General features: G+C 41.5%; 1 protein-coding gene across 1 annotated transcript in view; it reads right to left on the minus strand.

Annotated features, from left to right (window-relative positions):
- Mgam2 (maltase-glucoamylase 2 (putative)) overlaps positions 1-14,577 on the minus strand; it is an 83,538-nt gene extending 68,961 nt beyond the window's left edge. The window contains exons 1-3 of the mRNA XM_040728545.1: positions 14,548-14,577; positions 6,348-6,453; positions 3,896-3,972 (exon numbers count right to left, since the gene is read on the minus strand). Coding sequence (XP_040584479.1) covers positions 3,896-3,972; positions 6,348-6,453 — 183 coding nt within the window. The 5' untranslated portion in view covers positions 14,548-14,577. The remainder of the gene's footprint in view (positions 1-3,895; positions 3,973-6,347; positions 6,454-14,547) is intronic.
- Between the last annotated feature and the right edge of the window lie 5,389 nt (positions 14,578-19,966).

The raw sequence follows: 19,966 nt of genomic DNA on the forward strand, positions 1-19,966 counted from the left end.
CTCATACAGTTGCCTAGCCATCCAACACACATTCTGTGTTTACCAGGTAAGAAAGCGGTGGCACAGAATTAAGTTAAGACTTAGCTTGTGTTTCACTAAACTGTCTCGTTGTAAAACTGAGACAAGTTCAAATAGTAATGATGGCAGGATGAGTTGAGGGTTCCAACAGAATGTCTCCCAAAGCAAGGGAGACATGCCACCCGTTTCCCTCCTGCTTGTAGCGCGGGTGGGATGAGGAGGCATCCTAGGGAGATGACAGGCATATCTGTTCTTAGAGCATGAGGACAAGTCAGACAGAAGAGAAGGACACATGTTAAGCTGCTACCCTGATTCTAGGGAAGGACTTTGGAAGAAGGAAAATAGGAATGGCACGGCCCTCATTTTGTTCTGTGCACACCCTTGTTAAAAGAATGCATGTGGCGTGTGTTCTACTATAAAGATTAAGATGATGTCATACCACTACTTCTTGCCAAACGCTACTGACAAGAATTTTAGATGCCAATAGACACAATTGCTCTGAAAAGCCAGAATGGCTTTCACGACCTAACTATTTACGGAGAAGACCTTACCATTTCTAGTCATACAGTTTTAAGATATGCACTTATTTCCCAAAATTAAACAGTTTCCTGCCTTGTTCTTTTCACATAAGACACACCTACAAATTAGAAGAGAGAGACTTTGGGTGCCCCAGCCCCCTCTGGGGCAGACATTGAGAACACCTGCCACCTCTGAAAGAGAGGTCAGGGAACCCAAAGGCCAGTTTCACTGCTATAAACTATGTCAAAGTCTACAGACCTGTATAAAGAACAGTCAGTTTCCAGATAAACAGAGTGTTTGTACCTGCAATCTGCTCTAATAGTTTCTTTTTCAGTGCTGCACACCAAAGGTCAAACCCTGTAGTTTGTTACCGATACTGCAAACTCTACAACCCTTTCATACACTGCTTCCCTTCTTTTCCATCTCAGTTCTCACCACACCAGACAGCCCTCCTGACCTCATGCCTGGAATACTGGTGCTGACCCCCCAACAAGTCTCCTTGCTCCCACCCCACCCCCATAATACCGTAAAACCCTAAACTGTGTTCCTCAGTTATCTCCCCGCAAAAATTCCATGTCGTTTTGTCAACCAGACGAAATAGCTAGAAGAATTTAAAAAGAGGCAGTCCCGACAAGGAAATTACCTGGAAATCAACCAGCTCACTGATGTGTGATACAAGCATTGTGTCGCCAGAGTTTCTGATGGGTGCTTAAATTCTAATAAGGCATACAACTTGTTGCAAAATCAGGAAATCTTATTTTTATATTTGTTATCTTACCACACTATTTCTTATACTTAGATAAAAAAATAATTTTCTAAATGCTACTATGGTTGAAAATTGATCTCAAAATTTACTGAGATTTCAGAGAGAGAAAAAACATATTTTCTTTGTGTGTGCTGGAGTTGAAAAATAAGTAAAATATATATATTAGAAAAAAATCTTAAAATTATCTTTATTTTTAAATAACTTTACCATACTATAAAACTTCAGAAAGGTCTACATAAAATAGAGAACTGAGAAGTAAACTCAAGAAATTTTCTGGTTGCAAAATCGGTGTTCAAAAATCTATATTGATGGTAAACAGAAACTTTCAATTTGAAAACAATATTTAAGTGGAATAAAGCATTAAATAAATTTAAAAAACTTAAAGCAATGTATGTAATTCATACTCTGAAAATAGGAATGATTTTGAGGATTTATAAGACCTGTTCCAGTCCCATTGTAGCTACAGCAGTAGGAAACGACAAAAAAAGCCTTTTAAAAATCAAATACCAGAAGCCAGTCCACACTTATAAACTGATCATTCAGGAAGGCACCAATTCAGAAATAAAAAGCCCTAGCTCACAATCGACAGTGGCTTCAATAGGCAGTAGCCACTGCAGATTCAGGGTGGGGCCCACTAGAATTCCTCAGGAGTGAAAGTTCATCACAGCAGCCTGAGCAGAGGCTGCAGATCCAGAGTGGAGACCAGATCTGACTGAGGATAATTCCCACAGCCATGTAGGGAATTCTATAACCCACACAGAGGCCAGAGAAAGCCACTGGCCTGAGGCTGGAACTAGCTTGGACCCAGGGTAAGGTTTACAGGATCACATGGAATAGCACATCTCTCAGAGCAAGCTCCAGATTCTGGTGGGAGGCCTGAGCTGACCTGAACAATTCTTTTGACTGCCAGATGAAAACTCTACCCCTAATACCAGCTCCACAGAAGAAAATGACACTTCAGTCCAACTACAACTTGGTCCTCTCCTGAAAACGTCCACCGAAAGAAGAAAGGACGTTCAAATTCAAGAAAAAAAGACATTTTCATAAAATTTGTGCAACAATAGGGTTTCTGATCATCATCACTTATGTGAATACTTCCGGAAGAACTACAAAGTGAAATGGAGCATATGAATGAATGATAGATAAATATTAAAACAAAGCAGAAGCATAATTAATAACTCGAATTAAAACATTAGGAAAACCTTTTTGAGAAATGAATGCAAGTTTAAGCTAATAAACAATTATACAATAAATAATGATAATTTAAATTAAAGGTAATACATATAAAATAATCATTAGTAAGAAAAATATAATTATAATCAAAATAAGCATCAGCTGGAAATACAATGGGTTCTATTTGCAATAAAAACTGAAGCTATGATCCAGGTGGTGGTGGCACATGCCTTTAATCCCAGCACTTGGGAGGCAGAGGCAGGCGGATCTCTGTGAGTTTGAGGTCAGCCTGGTCTACAAAGCTACACAGAGAAACCCTGTCTTGAAAAACCAAACAAACAAACAAAAAACTAAAGATATGGCTGAGTAGTGGTCGTGCACACCTTTAATCCCCTCCCTCAGGAGGCAGAGGTAGGTGGATTCCCTGAGAGTTTGATGCCAGCCTGGTCTACAAAGTGAGTTCCAGACCAGCCAAAGGTATACAGGGAAACCCTGTCCTAAGAAACAAAACAAAACAAAAACAAACTCCTAAAGCTATAAACTACCCAGAAGGAACTTCACATTACAATAGAACTTTACAATAAAACATATATTAGGGACAACACATACACACAAAAATGTATGATTTCCTTCAATCCCAGTACTTGGGCCATAGAGGCAGGCAGATCTCTGGGTTCAAGTCCATCCCTATCTATATAGTGAGTTCCCCCAGAGCTACACATTTAAACTTTGTTTTGAAAACCCATAGATAGATAGATAGATAGATAGATAGATAGATAGAGGCTATCTATCTCTTCATAGTTAGAAAATATACTAAGATATTAATTATTGAAACCTAAAATTTAATACAGCCCTAATTCCTACTTAAATATAACCATTCTGGATACAGAATATAAAATACGGGGTATAGAAATGAAATCCAAATACACATCACTATTAGGACATAAGTCCCATGGTCACAATGAGACAAGGTTCAAATATTTGTATTCTCATGGATATCACCCAGGAGGGAAATCTGTTCTTTTATACATGTCTCTTGGGAGCTCAGTTGCCAGTTACTCAACTTCAGAGGGCTCTTGTTACACGAAGTGACACAAGTTCAAGAGACTTAATCGAGCACACTTCCTTGCTGGTCCCTTTCTGGAGGAGCAGTAGGCTAGACCACAAACATTTAACCAGCTAACCAGCGTCAAGCCACACCTGATAGTGGTTCCAGCACTGGTATTCTCTTTCTACTTCAGCCTTTGGAACTTGTCTGTCCCTGAACCTCATTTCCTAGCCTGTACCCTGCACTTCCTCAATGCAGCAGTTTATTTATCAAGACAAGAAATTGCAGAACCGTTTCTCCCTTCGCAATTAGCGTATTCACTTATTTAAAATAAAACCCTGTAGGCTACCAGCAGGGACCCCATGGCTGACCTCTGTCACCACCTTCCCGGGCGCACAGTCTATTCTTTCTGACTCAGCGATGTTTGGACACTCGGGAGTAAATGAACCTGTAAAGAAAGTAGAAACCAAAGTGGGCACTTGTGGCGTAATAACAGGTACAGGCTCTAGGTCTGTTCTCCAATCAAATCACTGGTCATATACCAATGTTTGTGCACAGTGTTCACTTCTAATGTTAAATCACTTTTTAATTAGTTGGATAACTTTTAAAGACTTATAATCCTACGACCATTCATTCAGCCCCTTAAAACACGCAAGTCTATATGTGCTACCTAGTTGTTGTAGTTTTTTTAATGCTAATTTGACACAGGTTGGAGTAATTTTGGAATGACCTCAGTTGAGAAAAATGTCCCAAGATGGACCTGTGATCAAGTCCAAGGTGCATTTTCTCAATTAGTGTTTCATGTGGGAGTGTCCAGTCAAGTGTGGGTTAAAGCCACCCCTGGGCTGGAGGTCCTGGGTGCTGTAAGAAATCAGACCAAGCAAGCCATGAGGAGCCAGCCAGTAAGCCACACCCCTCCATAGCCTCTGCATCAGCTCCTGCCTCCAAATTGATTTCCTGCCCTGACTTCCTTCAGCGATGGACTGTTAAAATGAAACAGACCTTTTCCCCAGAAGTTGGTTTTCATCACCATCTTTATCACAGCAATAGAAACCGACTAAGACACTATTGTTTTCGTTAGTTTTTGCAAAGTTGGAAAAACATTAACTACCAGTAATTCTAGAACATTTTCATCAAACCCAGAAGAAATCACGTAATTATTAGTGACCTCTTTCTATTCACCTCTTCTTCTGGTCTGAGGAAAATAATGCATCTGTTTTCTGTCTCCACGTGTTTGTGTATCCTGGTTGTTTTATATAAACAGAGCGCGCCTGTCACGGGCTTTTCAATGTTCTTCCTTGCATCAGTGTTTCTTGTCCTTCTACGGGTAAATCCTATTCCATCATGCGAATATAACGCAACTGATGAGCATTCATATTGATTTCGTCATGTCTGTGACTGCTATAACAACACATGATTCTCTTCTGCAGCAGTTTCTGTGTGAATGCGGTTTTTTTTCTGTTCTCTTAGTTACAAGTCTGAAAATGGAATTGCTGAGTCATCTTTTATTATTTTCTACAAACTGCAGAAGTGGCTGCATCATTATTTTCCTCTTGGGAATATATGAAGATTCCAAGATTCTGTGAACCAAGGATCACCACTGGCTACATATTTTTATTATAGACAACTCAACGAACACTAATCTTATTGATAGCTTGTTTTCTCCAAATAATTAATGACACTGAATATGCTTTCTAGTCTTCGGGTCATTTGTAGATCTTCTGTGAGTATGGTCTAATTTTATTCTTTGCTTTGTTCTATTTGTTTATGAATCATATTTTTTACATTACTATGATTCTTTGAGAATTTTTTACAATGTATTTTGATCATTTTTCCTCCCATATCTACTCTTTCATATCTCTTCATATCACTCTTCCCTACTCACCAAACTTTGAGGTTTTTTTTTCTCTTCCTCCCCTCACCATAAAGTCCAGTTTTGTTGCCCAGCTAAACTTGGACTGGGGCCTTCCCTAGATTGTGGTTAACCTATCAAAAGCATCTCATTAAAGAAAGCTTTCTCCCTTCCATAGCAACTATCAATCAGCAAAAGCTCCTCAGCTAGTGGTGGTATTTTGTGTCCACTTTCCCAGTCTGTGCTGAGAGTTTTATCTTGTATGAGTTTACATGAGTCTTGTACATGCTCTCAGAGCACTGTGAGTTCATATGTGCAAGCTTCATGTTGTGTTCTGAACTGATGGTGTCTTTGAAGTCTGTGTCTCTTACAATCTTTCTACCTCCTCTTCCTCTGAGCTTTGGTGAAAGGGGTGTGATATGTCTATCCCACTCTGAGCTGAGCACTCCACAATTTCTTATTCTCTGTACACTGACCAGGTTGAGGGTCTCTGTATTAATTGCCGTCTACTGAAGGAAGAAGCTTCTCTGACAAAGACTAAGTAACAAACTGATCTACATGTCTAGCAACGAGTAGTCATACTAATAACTGCATCCATTTAGGAAAATAACAATATTACATGAGTTACAGTGTTTCTTGTGCATCATAGATGCTAAGTAGCATCATATGTGTCATTTGAAAATGTTAATGCATTTCCGGTGGCCTATCTTTTTTCTCTGCTAATAATGTCATTTAAAGGCCAACAATTTTCAATTTTGTTTAGTTCCAATCTGGTTATTACCTCCCTTTGGTTTCTGTAGCTGAGTTTCAGCTGATAAACTGTTGCCCAGTCTGAGGCCTTGAATATTCTTATCTGTGTCTTGTTTGTTGTGTGGTGGAATGATAATGAATGAATAAAATAGCATCTATGGCATCCCAGAAGGGACTTCCTTTGCCTATCCTCCAAGCGTAGCACCCACCATCACCCTTACCTGAAGGGTTCTCCAGCACAAGAAGCAACAGAAGGATGTCTACCGCCAACGCAACTATATTGAAAGTGATCAGAAGGATTTCCAATATACTGAGCTTTCTCGCCATCTAGACAGAAAGAGAAAATCAGGTTAAATCACAGATGAGTCAGCCACAGAAGATAGATAGAATAGTCAGCATGTGAGATGGGAAATGTGGCTTGGTCAGGAAAGTGCTTCGTTCAAAGCACAAGGCTCTAAGTTTGGAACCCCAGCTGGGCATGCTAGGGAGGCAAGGACAGAAAGATCCTGAGATCTGCTGCCTAGTCCAGCTGAATCTTTGAGCTGATGGTTCAATAAGAAATGGGGCCTCTGGCAGTGGAACCGCTTTTTATTCCTAATGCAAAAATAGGCTTGGGAGCCCATTCCCCCATGGAAGGGATACTCTCTCAGCCTAAATACATAGGGAGGGCCTAGACCCTGCCCCAAATGATGTGACAGACTTTGATGATCCCCCATGGAAGGCCTCACCCTCCCTGGGGAGTGGATGGATGTGGGATGGGGAGGGGGGAGGAGGGGTCAATGAGGGACATAGGAGGGTGGGATGGAGAGGGAACTGGGATTGATATGTAAAATAAGATTGTTTCTAATTTAAATAAAAATTACAATCATTAAAAAAAAGAAAACCTGTTTCAAAAACTAAAGTGGAGAATAATAGAGAAAGACACCCATTGTTTTTGGCCTCTACATATGCATGTTCATACATGCATGTACACCTGCACACACATATATGCACATAGAAAACACACACACCCACACACTCAGAGATACATACACAGAAGTCAATATGCTCACAAAAGACTTGATTATCAGCTTTTCTCTTTACATAAACCAGTAAACAAATGCTTCTATAAGCATGTGTGTCTCCCAGGTGGAGAGTCACGACACAATTTGTAGGAATCTGTTCTCTACTTCTACCATGTGGGTTACAGAATTGGACTGGAGTCGTTTTAGCTGCAAGTGCCAGTGCCTGCTAAGCTGTCTCACCATGCCCAATATCAGTTGTTTCCCAAGGAAAAGCAAATAAATCGTAAAGACCTGGAGAGAGAGAGAGAGAGAGAGAGAGAGAGAGAGAGAGAGAGAGAGAGAGAGAGAGAGAGAGAGAGAGAGAGAGCACAAGCATACTCAGGATGGAGGGACAAGAGACGGAGATGGTCATAAAGACCTCTTCATTGCTACTTTGACTTTACACTCAGCCTGTACAGAAGGAAAGAAGGCCCAGCTAGGGAGAAAAGAATCAAGAAAGAGTGAGTCCTAGTCTCCTCCAATTCCTGTGACATGGTTCTGAGGCACACATTGAATCATCAAACCTACAAGAACCTGATAACACAAATAAGCTTGATCCTGATCCCAGCTGAGGCTACAGTCACACGTACATTCCATCCCAGCTTTTACATTTGTGCTAGGTTTCAGATCCCAGGCCCTCAGAATTGTGCGGCAAGCCACTTTCCTCTGAGACATCTCCCCAGCCTTTATGTTCCCCCCTTTCTTGTGGACTCACTTACATCTTCTTCTTTGTTGTTGCTTGCTCTGTGGTTTTGTAAATTTTTTCATGTATGTTCTTTTAGTCACATGACATTACTACCTTTAAAAGGTGAGAATACAACGATTTGTTCTGAATGCGAAGGTCAGATCCCGCCCCTGACCACATGACAAATGCGCACATTTCCACACACAGTGTAGAAAAGGAGCACTGTCATTCTGCTACCCCATCACCAAGGTCTCAGTGGAGATGCTGACGAACTGGGATCTCTTAAACAGCAGCTCCATTGCCCTACTGTGGTCATGAGCTTCGCCAAAGGCATTCACACAAGTCATCAACAGCATGACAGACAGAGACAGGCCCAGTACATGACACCACGTGAAGGAAATGCTCCCCCGAACCTCTGCAAGCCCAGTGAAAACGGTGACACATATCTCAGGGGCCAGACAAATGGCCAGACCCACCAATGTCTTGGTCGTGCCTTGGGCCTGAGGAGTGAGCCCTTGAGAACGCTGTCAGGGAAGGGTGTGGAAGACACAGGCAAGACAGACCCCCACCCCGATTCTCACAATAAACCACATGCTTTACACGAGCAAAATTTTACAATGGTAGAATTTTGTCTTAAGAGTAAAGGAGGAAATGCAGACACAATTCAGGGCATTTGTCTCCTTTCTTTTAGGGGAATTTGGACAAGTCAGGATCTGGGTACAGAAAGAGAGGCCTGTGCATTTCCTCAAACTCCAGAAGTATCTGTTTTAATGACCTTGTTAAAATGTGTGGGGAACCAATGTAATCACACACTTTGCAGAGTTCATCTTCTCTTTCAGGAGAACACGGTTTCTGGGGAAAGCAGCAGCCAGAGTCTGTGATGCTCAAAGTGATAAGGGTACAGGTCAAGTCAGAACTTCCTGTTGGTTCAGTCTCTCCATTCAGGGCTGTTAGCCACAGAGGGGTCTTACTTAAGTGCCACAAACAAATGGCTCAGCTCTGGAATTAGGCAGGTGAGCTTAGGACCTCATCCCTAGCAAGCTGCACTTGGGTAGTCCCAAGATGGTAGTTGACCACCTTCACCTGAAATCAGGTGGCTTCGTATCTCCAGCAGAGGGGAGCTAATTCATGACACCTCCAGGGGTAGGGTCACCCACTAAAACCTTGAAGTGGGGTAGGAGACTTCAGTCAATAGAATCCTTAGGAAGAAGCAAGGTTCATGCTCATCCAAACTTTCTAGATTGCTAATAAAAAAAAAGTGCAATCACGCTGGAGAATGAACAGTCTGTTTGATCCTGGGTGTCATAGACCAGTTCCAGGAAATACAGCAAAAAAATAAGAAGGGAGACGGAGGGAGGGGTTTGAGTAGCAGAGCAAGAGAGGTTGAAGGAAGGATAGGGACAGATATTGCAGGGCGGCTTCAGTGAGTGCAAGTACTATTGGGAGGCCCTCTGACAGAGCAGCGGAGACCTCCTTCAGGAGGAGCTGAAGAGTGGATGGTAAACAACCTGGCTACTATGCTAACAAGCCCCCACACACCCTGGGCTCTGAGGAGAAGCATCAAGAGACTGAGGTTCCCTTGCCCAATCTGGAGAGAGGACAGACAAGAGTCCTGCCAGTTCTCCAAGGCTGTCTACCAGATCCCTGACCCAGAGGCCTGGCAGAAAAATACAGACTAGAAGGCCATGTCCTCAGTGAGAGTCCAGGAAAGGATTTCTCTCTTCACAAAACTGAGCTTGCCAGCTAAAATCAGAGGCTCATTTGCGGCCACAAAACGGTATTTTATTGTTCTCCTCACCCCCACAAACCTCAATTCTTTTACTATAGTGGTTTCAGGTTTATTTAACATCCTCCCCAACCCCAAAATAAATTGTCATGAGTTACCAGTAAACAGCTACTCAAACTTAGAACAATATAAAATCAAACAATGGCATAATTAAAATTCAATTTGGTCTTTTTGTAAAGCAATCTTATTTTACATACCAATCCCAGTTACTTCTCCCTCCCATCCTCCTGCTCTGCCCATCTTTTCCAGCCTCCATCCACTCCTCAGAGAGAATCAATAAAATCTGTCAAATTACTTAAGGCAGGGCCAAGACCCTCCATGTTGTGTCTAGGTTGAGTAAGGTATCCCTCCATAGGAAATGGACTCCAAAAAGTCAGTTCATGCACTTGGGATAAATACTGGTTCCACTGCTAGTGGCCCCATAAATTGCCCAAGTCACTCAGCTGTCACCCACATTCAGAGAGCCTAGTTTGGTCTCATGTAGGTTCCCTAGATGCCACTTGCCCGTTCAGCTGTTTCTGTGGGTTTCCCCATCATGGCCTTGACCCCATTGCGTATGTCATCGCTCCTCCCTCTCTACGACTGGACTCCAGGAGTTCGGCCCAGTGCTTAGCTGTGGACCTCTGCATCTCCTCTCTCCAGTTTCTGGATGAAGGTTCTATGATGACAGTGAAGGTAGTCATCAATCTGATTGTAGGAGAAGGGCCAGTTCAGGTACCCTCTCCGCTATTGCTTAGCTGGGGTCATTGTTGTGGATTCACGTCACATGATTCTTAAAGGTGACCTTTGTGTCTGAGAATCAAACAGGCCATAAATGACGATACCCAGGGACCCTCCACGGCCAATGAACTTTTGGCGGTGTACAGCTCAGATCCTTGGGGGTGACACGTGATCAAGGAGTGCATCGCAAGGTGGGATAGCCTGGTCCACTTCTAGTTCATTCTCTCTGCTTTGTCCTTACCGCTAAGGATGTGGTCTCTCAGCTGTCTGCTTTGGCCGCCATGCCTGCCCGCTGCCATGTCTCACCACCATAATGGACTCTTGAGTCCCGCTAGAGACATAAAACCAAATAAACTCTTCCTTCTTTATGTAACCTTGGTCATGGTGTTTTATCACAGCAACAGAAAGTAGCTAGAATGTGCTTCAAGCTTTATTCTTTAACAGCATCCAGGTTTCTACTTCTCTGTACTCTTAGAAATTTCTAGTTCTTACTCATGACTGGTCTGTGTCTCGACACGCATTGTGTAACTCGCAGTCTGTCCTTATGTCTCAACTGGATATAAACCTTAAAAAGAGGGGCCAAATATTCATTTCTGTGTTGATATTTTGTCTGAACATAGAGACCACCAGGGTTCACCCCCCCTCCCCCCAAAACTTGTACCTGTGACCCAATGATGCTCTTCCCACCTCACATTCAGAGAATCAGCGAAAAGTCAAGCTCCTCTGTAAATGTTTAATCATCTCTGTGATTCAAAGTTATCTGCGTCCTATTATTTCTTACACAACATCCTCTCCGCAAAGGAAAAGTAACTGCTTTACAGAAATTACTTCATCTCCCTCCTCTCAACCCAAGCTTTTCTTTAAAATGTATGTGCAGCTGAGTAAACTCCAGTCTCTCTCCCTATGTTCTCAGTGACAGATGATTTTTCTCTTGTCCAAGTTTGCTTCTTGCTTTTATGTTCTAGCTCCCCCATAACTGGGCTTCTCAAAATCGCCCCCCAACTTCTGTCAATTCTTTCCTGTCAGCAGGTGTTGTCAAGCTCTCCCTCCAAAGCTGCTTATGCCACTCATGGTGGCTCTCAAGTGGCTCTAACCAGTCAATGACTTTTCTTCTTCTTCTTCTTCTTCTTCTTCTTCTTCTTCTTCTTCTTCTTCTTCTTCTTCTTCTTCTTCTTCTTCTTCTTCTTCTTCTTCTTCTTCTTCTTCTTCTTCTTCTTCTTCTTCTTTTTGGTTTTTGGAGACAGGGTCTCTCTGTATTTTTTTGGAGCCTGTCCTGGAACTCACTCTGTAGACCAGGCTGGCCTTGAACTCACAGAGACCCGCCTGCCTCTGCCTCCCGAGTGCTGGGATTAAAGGTGTGCGCCACCACCGCCCCGGACTTGACTGTTCTTCTATAGCTACTGCTTCACCTTTCTTTTTCGTTTCCTAGCTATCCTCCCAGAGGTTAAACATTGAGCTGTGGATGTAGCTCACCGAGCGTGCACAAGAGTATGAGTTCAGTCTTCGGCAGAGCACAAGCAAGCAAAGGGTCTGCAAACCCAACACTGGGGAGGTACACAAAGAAGTCACAAGTTCAGGCTGTCCTCTGCTAACTAGTGAATTTGAAGCCAACCTGAGCTACATTGGACTCTGTCTCCAAACAGAAGACAGCAACAGTATAATTCTATACAGTTGCACACTGTCCTTATTGCTTCCTCATTTATCACTGGCAAGGCTTGTGTTTCCTGCATTCCACTGCATATAATTTTTACCAAGGTCACCAGCATCTAAGTTGTCAAATACAATGGGCATTGTCTTAATCACTTCACCCTACTAAAGGACTGTCTTCTGGAACATTCCACTTATTGATAAGCTCAACACCGAATATTCTGCCTACAGTTCTGAATTCTTTTCAGTTGTCTGTTAGTCTCCTATTTTATTAAATGCTGATGGCCCAGAGCCCCCTTTTAAACTGCCCACTCTCTTGGAGCACTCTCCATCATTCATGTGACTCTACACAACACCTGATAACAACTGAACCTGCATTTCTAGCCTACAGATTGGGAGTCATATATTCAGCAATCTGTTAATACTTCAAGAATCCCCAAGATTGAACTAAAGCGAACATGTTTAAACATAACATGATCCTTAATTTTACCCCAGTGCCAACTCCTACCCACACTGCCAACCAACTACTCATCTAAATATAATGCATGAAAAATTTAAATTTCCTTTGTAAACTCCAGAGAATCTTTTAAACTTTAAAATAAATTGAGTTGTGACAGTCAGTTACCAGTTCAGTTGGATTACATTCCAGTGACTTTGAATCATGTTTCCAATAACCCAGCACAGACAGTCATTAGGATCCTCTATAATCAAGTCTTAATGGTGTTCTAAACTATAAATTCTTTAACCTTGCGAACAAAGTCTTTGTGACACCTCCTACACCTAGTTGTTCAGCCTCTTTCCTCCTATGCTCCCAGACACTAAACCATCACTTATACAACAATAATCAAAAATCAGTGTGAAAAAGCAAGTACTCACTTTAGTTTTTGTGTTAGTTTTGCTTTTTCTCTGACTTTACATTTTCCTTCACTTATGTCCTTCAGAATCATGCTATTATCATTTACATAAATTTTTCATGTAGGTATATGATGAAATTTTTAATTGAGGAGTCTTTCAATCCATGTGTAGTAATTCATAAAGGAATGTGTGTGGGGAGCAATAACCAACAGATAATTTTCTAGAAGGAATTCAGGGAGAGCTGTTAGCTCTCAGAGAAACTGAGGTTGAGGGGTTGAAATTGGAAGGGTTAACTATTCTTATTAACTTCAACCTTTCAGTTGACTATCTTCTGCTAAATTATTAAAAAGATTTATTCTCCATTACATATGAATTATATTGGGCTAGGGCTATAGCTTAGCCATCAAAAACCTTGACTCTTAAGGTGGACAGGAGTTCAGATCTCAAAACTCAGTGTCTGGTTGGCATGCTGGCTCTCCTATGATTCCATCGTGGAAAGGTAGAGATAGGATCCACAGAGCAAGATGACGAGCAAGACTTGCTATGTAAGCAAAATCTGGGTTTGACAGAGAGACCCTGCCTCAAATGGATAAGATACATGAGTGAGGAAAAAAAAGATTTCTGATATCAGCCTGGGGTGTCTACATGCAGGCAGGAGCACATATGCTCACACACATCACATGTGCAGCCACATACATGCAAGCATGTACACACACAGACACACACACATGCAACAGTAAAGAAGAAATGGAAAAATGTATCATTTTACTTTCATAACTCTACAACAAACTAAACAGGCAATCATCATTATTCTCATTTTATAAATGCTGTTAAAGAATTTCTGTATAGACATGATTAGAAGGAGGACTGAGGTAAGCCCCAGGATGCAAGCACTATTTCTTCACTTGGTCCTTGAGTACTTTTTCCACATCCCCTAGATTATAGTGCTTCAAGGCCAAGACATAAAACCTCTTGAGGAGAGAGTTAAGGTAATGAAAAGTCGGAGAGACCCACCACAAACACTCAGAGTTCCTGATTTTGTTCCTTAAACAGACAGCTACAAGCAGCATCAAGACAAAAACACTGGCCATTGACCAGCCTTTCTCCAAGTACTCTTCACAGGGAGAATGTTCTTTCTATCTTCTATAAAACAGAAGTTACCCTGCCCAGGTCTTCTTAATCTTCACGAAGCTCCAGATTCTACAAGGTACCTTCAAAAATTTGGGAACACTATCATCACTCTGCCATAGAAATATTATCACCTAGGAAGAGGAAGGTGTGGGGATTCGTGGGAGGCAGAAGTTTTTCCCTACTTAGAAGTCTTTAAATCTGGAGCACAATCATCGTCTTCTCAATCCCTGCCACCCTTGACCGACCTCCAGAAGGATCCCAGCTGTTTGTTCTTCCAATACTTTCTCCCTCTCCAGACAGGGGCAGCTTACATTACACCCTTGTCATTTGTCCTCCATACACCTGCCACATAGAAAGGCACGCACATACACGTGAACACAGCATACATTTTATGTCTCACCCTCATTTTTCATCCTCTATGAAGAGAAGAAAATACAACGGTCAAGAAGGCCATTGCGAATATCCAAATAACTTAAGGGAGCAGGAGCCAGAAAATCTACAAAACTAAATGACCCCATATGTTCAAGCATTTCTTCCACAGACAAAGCACTTACCTCATCGCTGTCTTGTCGTTTTTTCGTGCCGTGTCTGTCCCTCTGCAATTCATAGGGAGCACCGGGCAAAGGTGAGAAGGCTAATATAGCCTCCTACTGCCACAACTGATTTACTGCCCTATAAAACTGAGAGCAATTGGAGGGCAGGAGTGCTAGTCCCTCCTTCTTGTTCTGGTTCTTGTCTGATTACTGTGCTTGTCACGCTCCTTTGTGCTGGCTCGTCTGCTCATCTGACACCAAGAGTGCAAAAAGAAGGAAGGCTCTGTCCAGCTTTCCCATGGCTATCTCCAGGGCTCAACATCCATAACATACCCACAGCTTGTCAACAGCTAGACATCTGCCGACTGAGCGAAGACAGAATAAATTGCTTACGTTGTATCATACTCTGTCTGTCTTCATTGTTGTCTCCTGAAGTTTGCCTTCGAGAATGCAAATTTTCAAATATGCTTCCCCCTTAATTACTTGAGTGTTTATAGATTATTTTATTTACACGTATGACTCTTTTGTCTGCATGCACGTGTGTGCATCAAGTGTGTGCTAGGTTCCCACAGAGGCCGGAAGAGGATGTCAGTTGCCTTAGAGTTACTTACAGATAGATGCTTGGGAGCCACCATATGGATGCTGAGAAGCAAACCTGGATCTTTCACAAGAACAGCGAGTGCTCTTAACAACTGAGTTACCTCTCCTGCCTTCTCCCTACCTCCTAATCAGTCTAAATAAGCAAACACTATTAAAGCAGAAACTGAAAAACCACGAAGTGGTAAAACACCTCTGGTGGATACTTCTCCCGTCTTCAGTGGTACAGATCCTTCAAAAATTGTTTTTATGCTCCAATAATTTCTCACTTTAAGATTCTGCCTCCTCTGTAAGGAAGGCATATTTACTGTGTCTTTGTGTCAGAGTAAGTTAGTCTTTGTTAGAGGGAACATATACCCACATCTCATTTTAAATTGGGAAGATAAATTAGCCAAAGTTCAAGAAAAGAGATTTGTTGTTACATGAGTTCCTCCTATTTTTCTAAATGATAATTCCTTCTTCACTGTCACATTTCACATTTGTAACATTATTCATGTTGTAATGGTGACACACAATCCACACTAATCTCTAATGTGTTTACTAATTATCAATGATGATTAGCAGTTAGACTATATCAGATGATATGCTGAGTTGACTTCATGAAAAACTAATAGAAATATTTTTCTGGCGGGAACAGGCACGTGACTTCCTATTTCCCAGTTGTTCATTGGCAAACAGAAGTAAAGTTAGCATTTGACATGTTCAAACAACTATAGAAGCAAGCTGGTGGCTGAAACCATCCAGTCAGAAACTCTTCCTTCCATTCAGAGCGTCAAACCCCAAAGCCAATGCAAAACTCTCAGCAAGTCTGCTGTAAAGACAAGAGCAATGAGTACCAGTGAAACTGATGATATCCACCAAGGACAGCCCAAATTTATCCTGGTAGGTACATAAGACAGCTAATTGGTAATGCATTTCTTCTTTAAGTGAAAAGGCTTAGCATTTTTGTTTTTTAAATTTGACTAACATTGCAATAGTGTTAATGGTCAACTTGGCAGGATGTACAATGGTCAAGGAGACTAACCTTCTGGCACGTATGTGTGGGATTCCTAAGGTTATAATCACACCCTGATTGGTTAAATGGGGTTGGAATGTCCACAAAAGACTGGAACCCTTCTCTGGGCTTGGGTTCTGGACTCCCTGGGAAGAAGGAAGAAAGTTAAATACAAGCATTTGCTGTTCTCCTCTTCCTGACCATGGAGACAAGGGGACCAGCTACTTTATGCTCCTGTCACCTTGCCTTCCCTCCCTTGAGGAACTGTTGTCATCCAGTGACTGATGGAAGCCTTTGACGGTGGTACCCACACTCTGCTGTTGTGTGGATAGTGTGTTCCGCGTGCACGCTGTCATGAATTTACCTTGCCTACCCTGATTATGATGGACTTGAAATATCTCTATGAGAAAAATTCCTCCTTTGTTTCAGTCAAGCATTTTGGAAAAGAAGCAGCATACTGTCCTCCCATGCATTCACAATGTCTTATGGGCTTTACCATATAATATCAAAATCAGAGTATGGAGGTGTCTCATGAGAACCCAACTATTGAAGTAGACTTTGAAGAGATTTGCAAAAGTATAAAATAATGCTGTTCTTATTGTTTTTTTGTAAAATTGTTTGTTATTAACATATTTCATTGCACAAAATGATAGGCTTCACTGTGACATACATACATACATACATGCATACATGCGTATCTGATATTACAACCCCAATGTCCTCCTATATTGTTCTCCATGCCTCACTGGAAAAATATACATAAATATAACCCAGTGAATAAAATTACTTGGCATTCTTAGTCATTTTAGGAGTGTAATTCCTAATTCCAAACTGTGAATTCATGATACATAAATATATAGAAACATAGGAAAAGATAGTTATATGCTGTTGTAGCTTGGATGGGAATGGTCCCCACAGGCTCATATAACTGAATACTTGGTCCCCAGTAGGAACTGTTTGAAAAGGGTTAGAAGGTGTGGTCTTGTTGGAGGAGGTGTGTCCCTGGAGGTGTGCTTTGAGGTTTCAAAATCCCATGCCATCCGCCATTCCAAGTTAGTGCTCTCTCTCTCTCTTTCTCTCTCTCTCTGTCTGTCTCTGTCTCTGTCTCTGTCTCTGTCTCTGTCTCTGTCTCTGTCTCTCTCTCTCTCTCTCTCTCTCTCTCTCCCATGCCTATGGACCAGATGTAAGATCTCCTCATGCTCCCTGCTATGATGGTCATTGACTTACCCTCTAGAACAGGCTCTAGTCAATACTTCCTTCTATAAGTTGACTTGGTGATGGCATTTTTGTCATAGCAATAGAAAAAAATAGCTAAGATAGATATGATTATATATAATATATAACACACTACATATACACAATACACACACATATGTACATATATACATACATATTCTTGAAATTAGTCTTGAAATTAGTAGGGAATGTAAAACACTGTGAATCTATCTTGCTATCTTATCCCTACCCTAAGGAACAAGAGGGACAAGAAAGAGTTTTGTACAACTTCACAGGTATCACCACCATTTTGAAAATGAAATTTTTCTCAGAAAGTCTCCTGTGACCATGTTGAGATTGCTCCTCACTTAAATGAAAGGAGCATAAAATACTCTGACTAGTGACTCCAATCACTGTAATGAGATGGTTGGCTACAGGCTTGCACTCAGAGATCAGCAGCTCTGCCCTATACAGAAACCAAGTAAATCGTGGACCCGGCTTCTCCCCTGACGTTTTCCAGATCTGCTGAGAATATCTCTAATTTGAGAGGGAAACTTCACACATCTTTATATGGGGAGTACTGAGGAGCCAAAAATACCTTTTATACTTAAACATTTCTGGGAACAGATTTTAAATGTTGCCACCACAAAGAATGATAAGGATGTAACATTGTCAAAGTTCTGGCTAGCTCTACTTGGTTACTCCATATTGCATTTAAATATCACAGTACCATGTTGTATCAGACAAGTCAACACAGTATATGAAGAGTCAAAAGTGAATTCAAGAGACAGGAGACATTACATTTGGAATGCTCAGCACGTTTTTTTTTTTTGTAATGTTTCCTTTGTTGTGGTTGACATTTTTTTATTTCTTGTTTAATTTAAATTAGAAACAAGTTAGTTTCACATGTCAATCCCAACTCCCTCTCCCTCCCCCCTCCTGCTTTCCACACCACTCCCCAACCCCCCATCCTATTCCTCCTCCATGGGGGATCCCCAAAGTCATCCAGGGCAGGGCCTAGGGCCTCCCCCCATGTGTCCAGGCTAAGAGAGCATCCCTCCATGTGGAATGGGCACCCAAATTTCATTCATACGCCAGGGATAAATACTGTTCTACTACCTGAGGCCCCATAGATTGCCAGGGCCTCCTCGCGGGCACCCACATTTAGGGTGTCTGGATCAGTCCCATTTTACTATATGCATTTTAAAACATTCTTCTAGAGTTTGAAAATGTCAGGAAGCATCCCATGGGTCACCAGTGGGGCCTGTGCATTGTCCAGCCAGGAAAGTATTCACTAAGGACAACAAGATCAACATATGTCCATGTATACCTGTTGGCACCACAGGATATTCCTAAAATATTAAGTAAGCCATTTCCTTGTAACCTCCTCACATTAACCAACGGGAGATAATCAGTTTGCTTTTGCTTTTGCCTTTTAAATCAAATGATTCTTATGGCTGCTTGCCCACATTTCACTAGTTTCCTAGTTATCTCAGCCCCTCATGCATGATGCTTCATTTAACAGTCAGAACATTGAGTCAAATGACTGACTGGTGCAATGCAGCAAGTATAGACACCGCTGCATGCATACAGCAAGCAGAATGGCTTTCCAGTACGAAAGGGAAGATATAACATACCCAAACCTATGGGACACTTGAAAGCAGTGAAAGTTCATAGCACTAGGTGCCCACCTGAAGAAACTGGAGAATAGTAACAGTAGAGAATTAACAGCACAACTGAAAGCCCTAAACAAAAGGAAGCAAACTTACCCTGGAGGAGTAGATGCCAGGAAATGATCAAATTGAGGGCTGAAATCAATAAAGTAGAAACTAAGAAAACAATACAAAGAATCAATGTAACAAAGAGTTGGTTGTTTGAGGAAATCGACAAGATAGACAAACCTTTATCCAAATTTACCAAACAACAGAGAGTGAACATGTAAATTAACAAAATCAGAAATGAAAAGGGGGACATAGCAATGGACTCTGAGGAAATCCAGAGAATCATCAGGTCATATTTTGAAAACCAATACTCTACAAAATTCAAAAACTTAAAGGAAATGGACAATTTTCTGGATAGATATCACTTGCCAAAATTAAATCAAGAACAGATAAGCAATTTAAATAGACCTATAGCACGTCAGTAAATAGAAACAGTTATCAAAAGTCTCCCAACCAAAATAAGTCCAGGTCCAGATGGCCTCAGTGCAGAATTCTACCAGAAATTCAAAGAACAGCTTATACCAATTCTCCTCAAAGTTTTCCATGCAATAGAAACAGAAGGATCTTTGCCAAACTCTTTTTACGAGGCTTCAATAACCTTGATACCCAAGCCACACAATGACACAACTAAGAAAAAGAACTTCAGACTAATATCCCTCATGAACATTGATGCAAAAATACTCAATAAAATACTGACAGATGGGATCCAAGAACACATCAGAAAAATCATCCACCATGATCAAGTAGGCTTCATTCCAGGGATGCAGGGATGGTTCAACATATGAAAATTCATCATATACACAAGCTGGGAAACAAAAATCACATGATCATCTCACTAGATGCTGAAAAAGCCTTTGACAGAATCCAACACCCCTTCATGATACAAGTCTTGGAGTGATCAGGGATAACAGGA

Source organism: Mesocricetus auratus, unplaced genomic scaffold, assembly GCF_017639785.1.
Source record: "Mesocricetus auratus isolate SY011 unplaced genomic scaffold, BCM_Maur_2.0 Super-Scaffold_100019, whole genome shotgun sequence".
Taxonomy (NCBI): domain Eukaryota; kingdom Metazoa; phylum Chordata; class Mammalia; order Rodentia; family Cricetidae; genus Mesocricetus; species Mesocricetus auratus.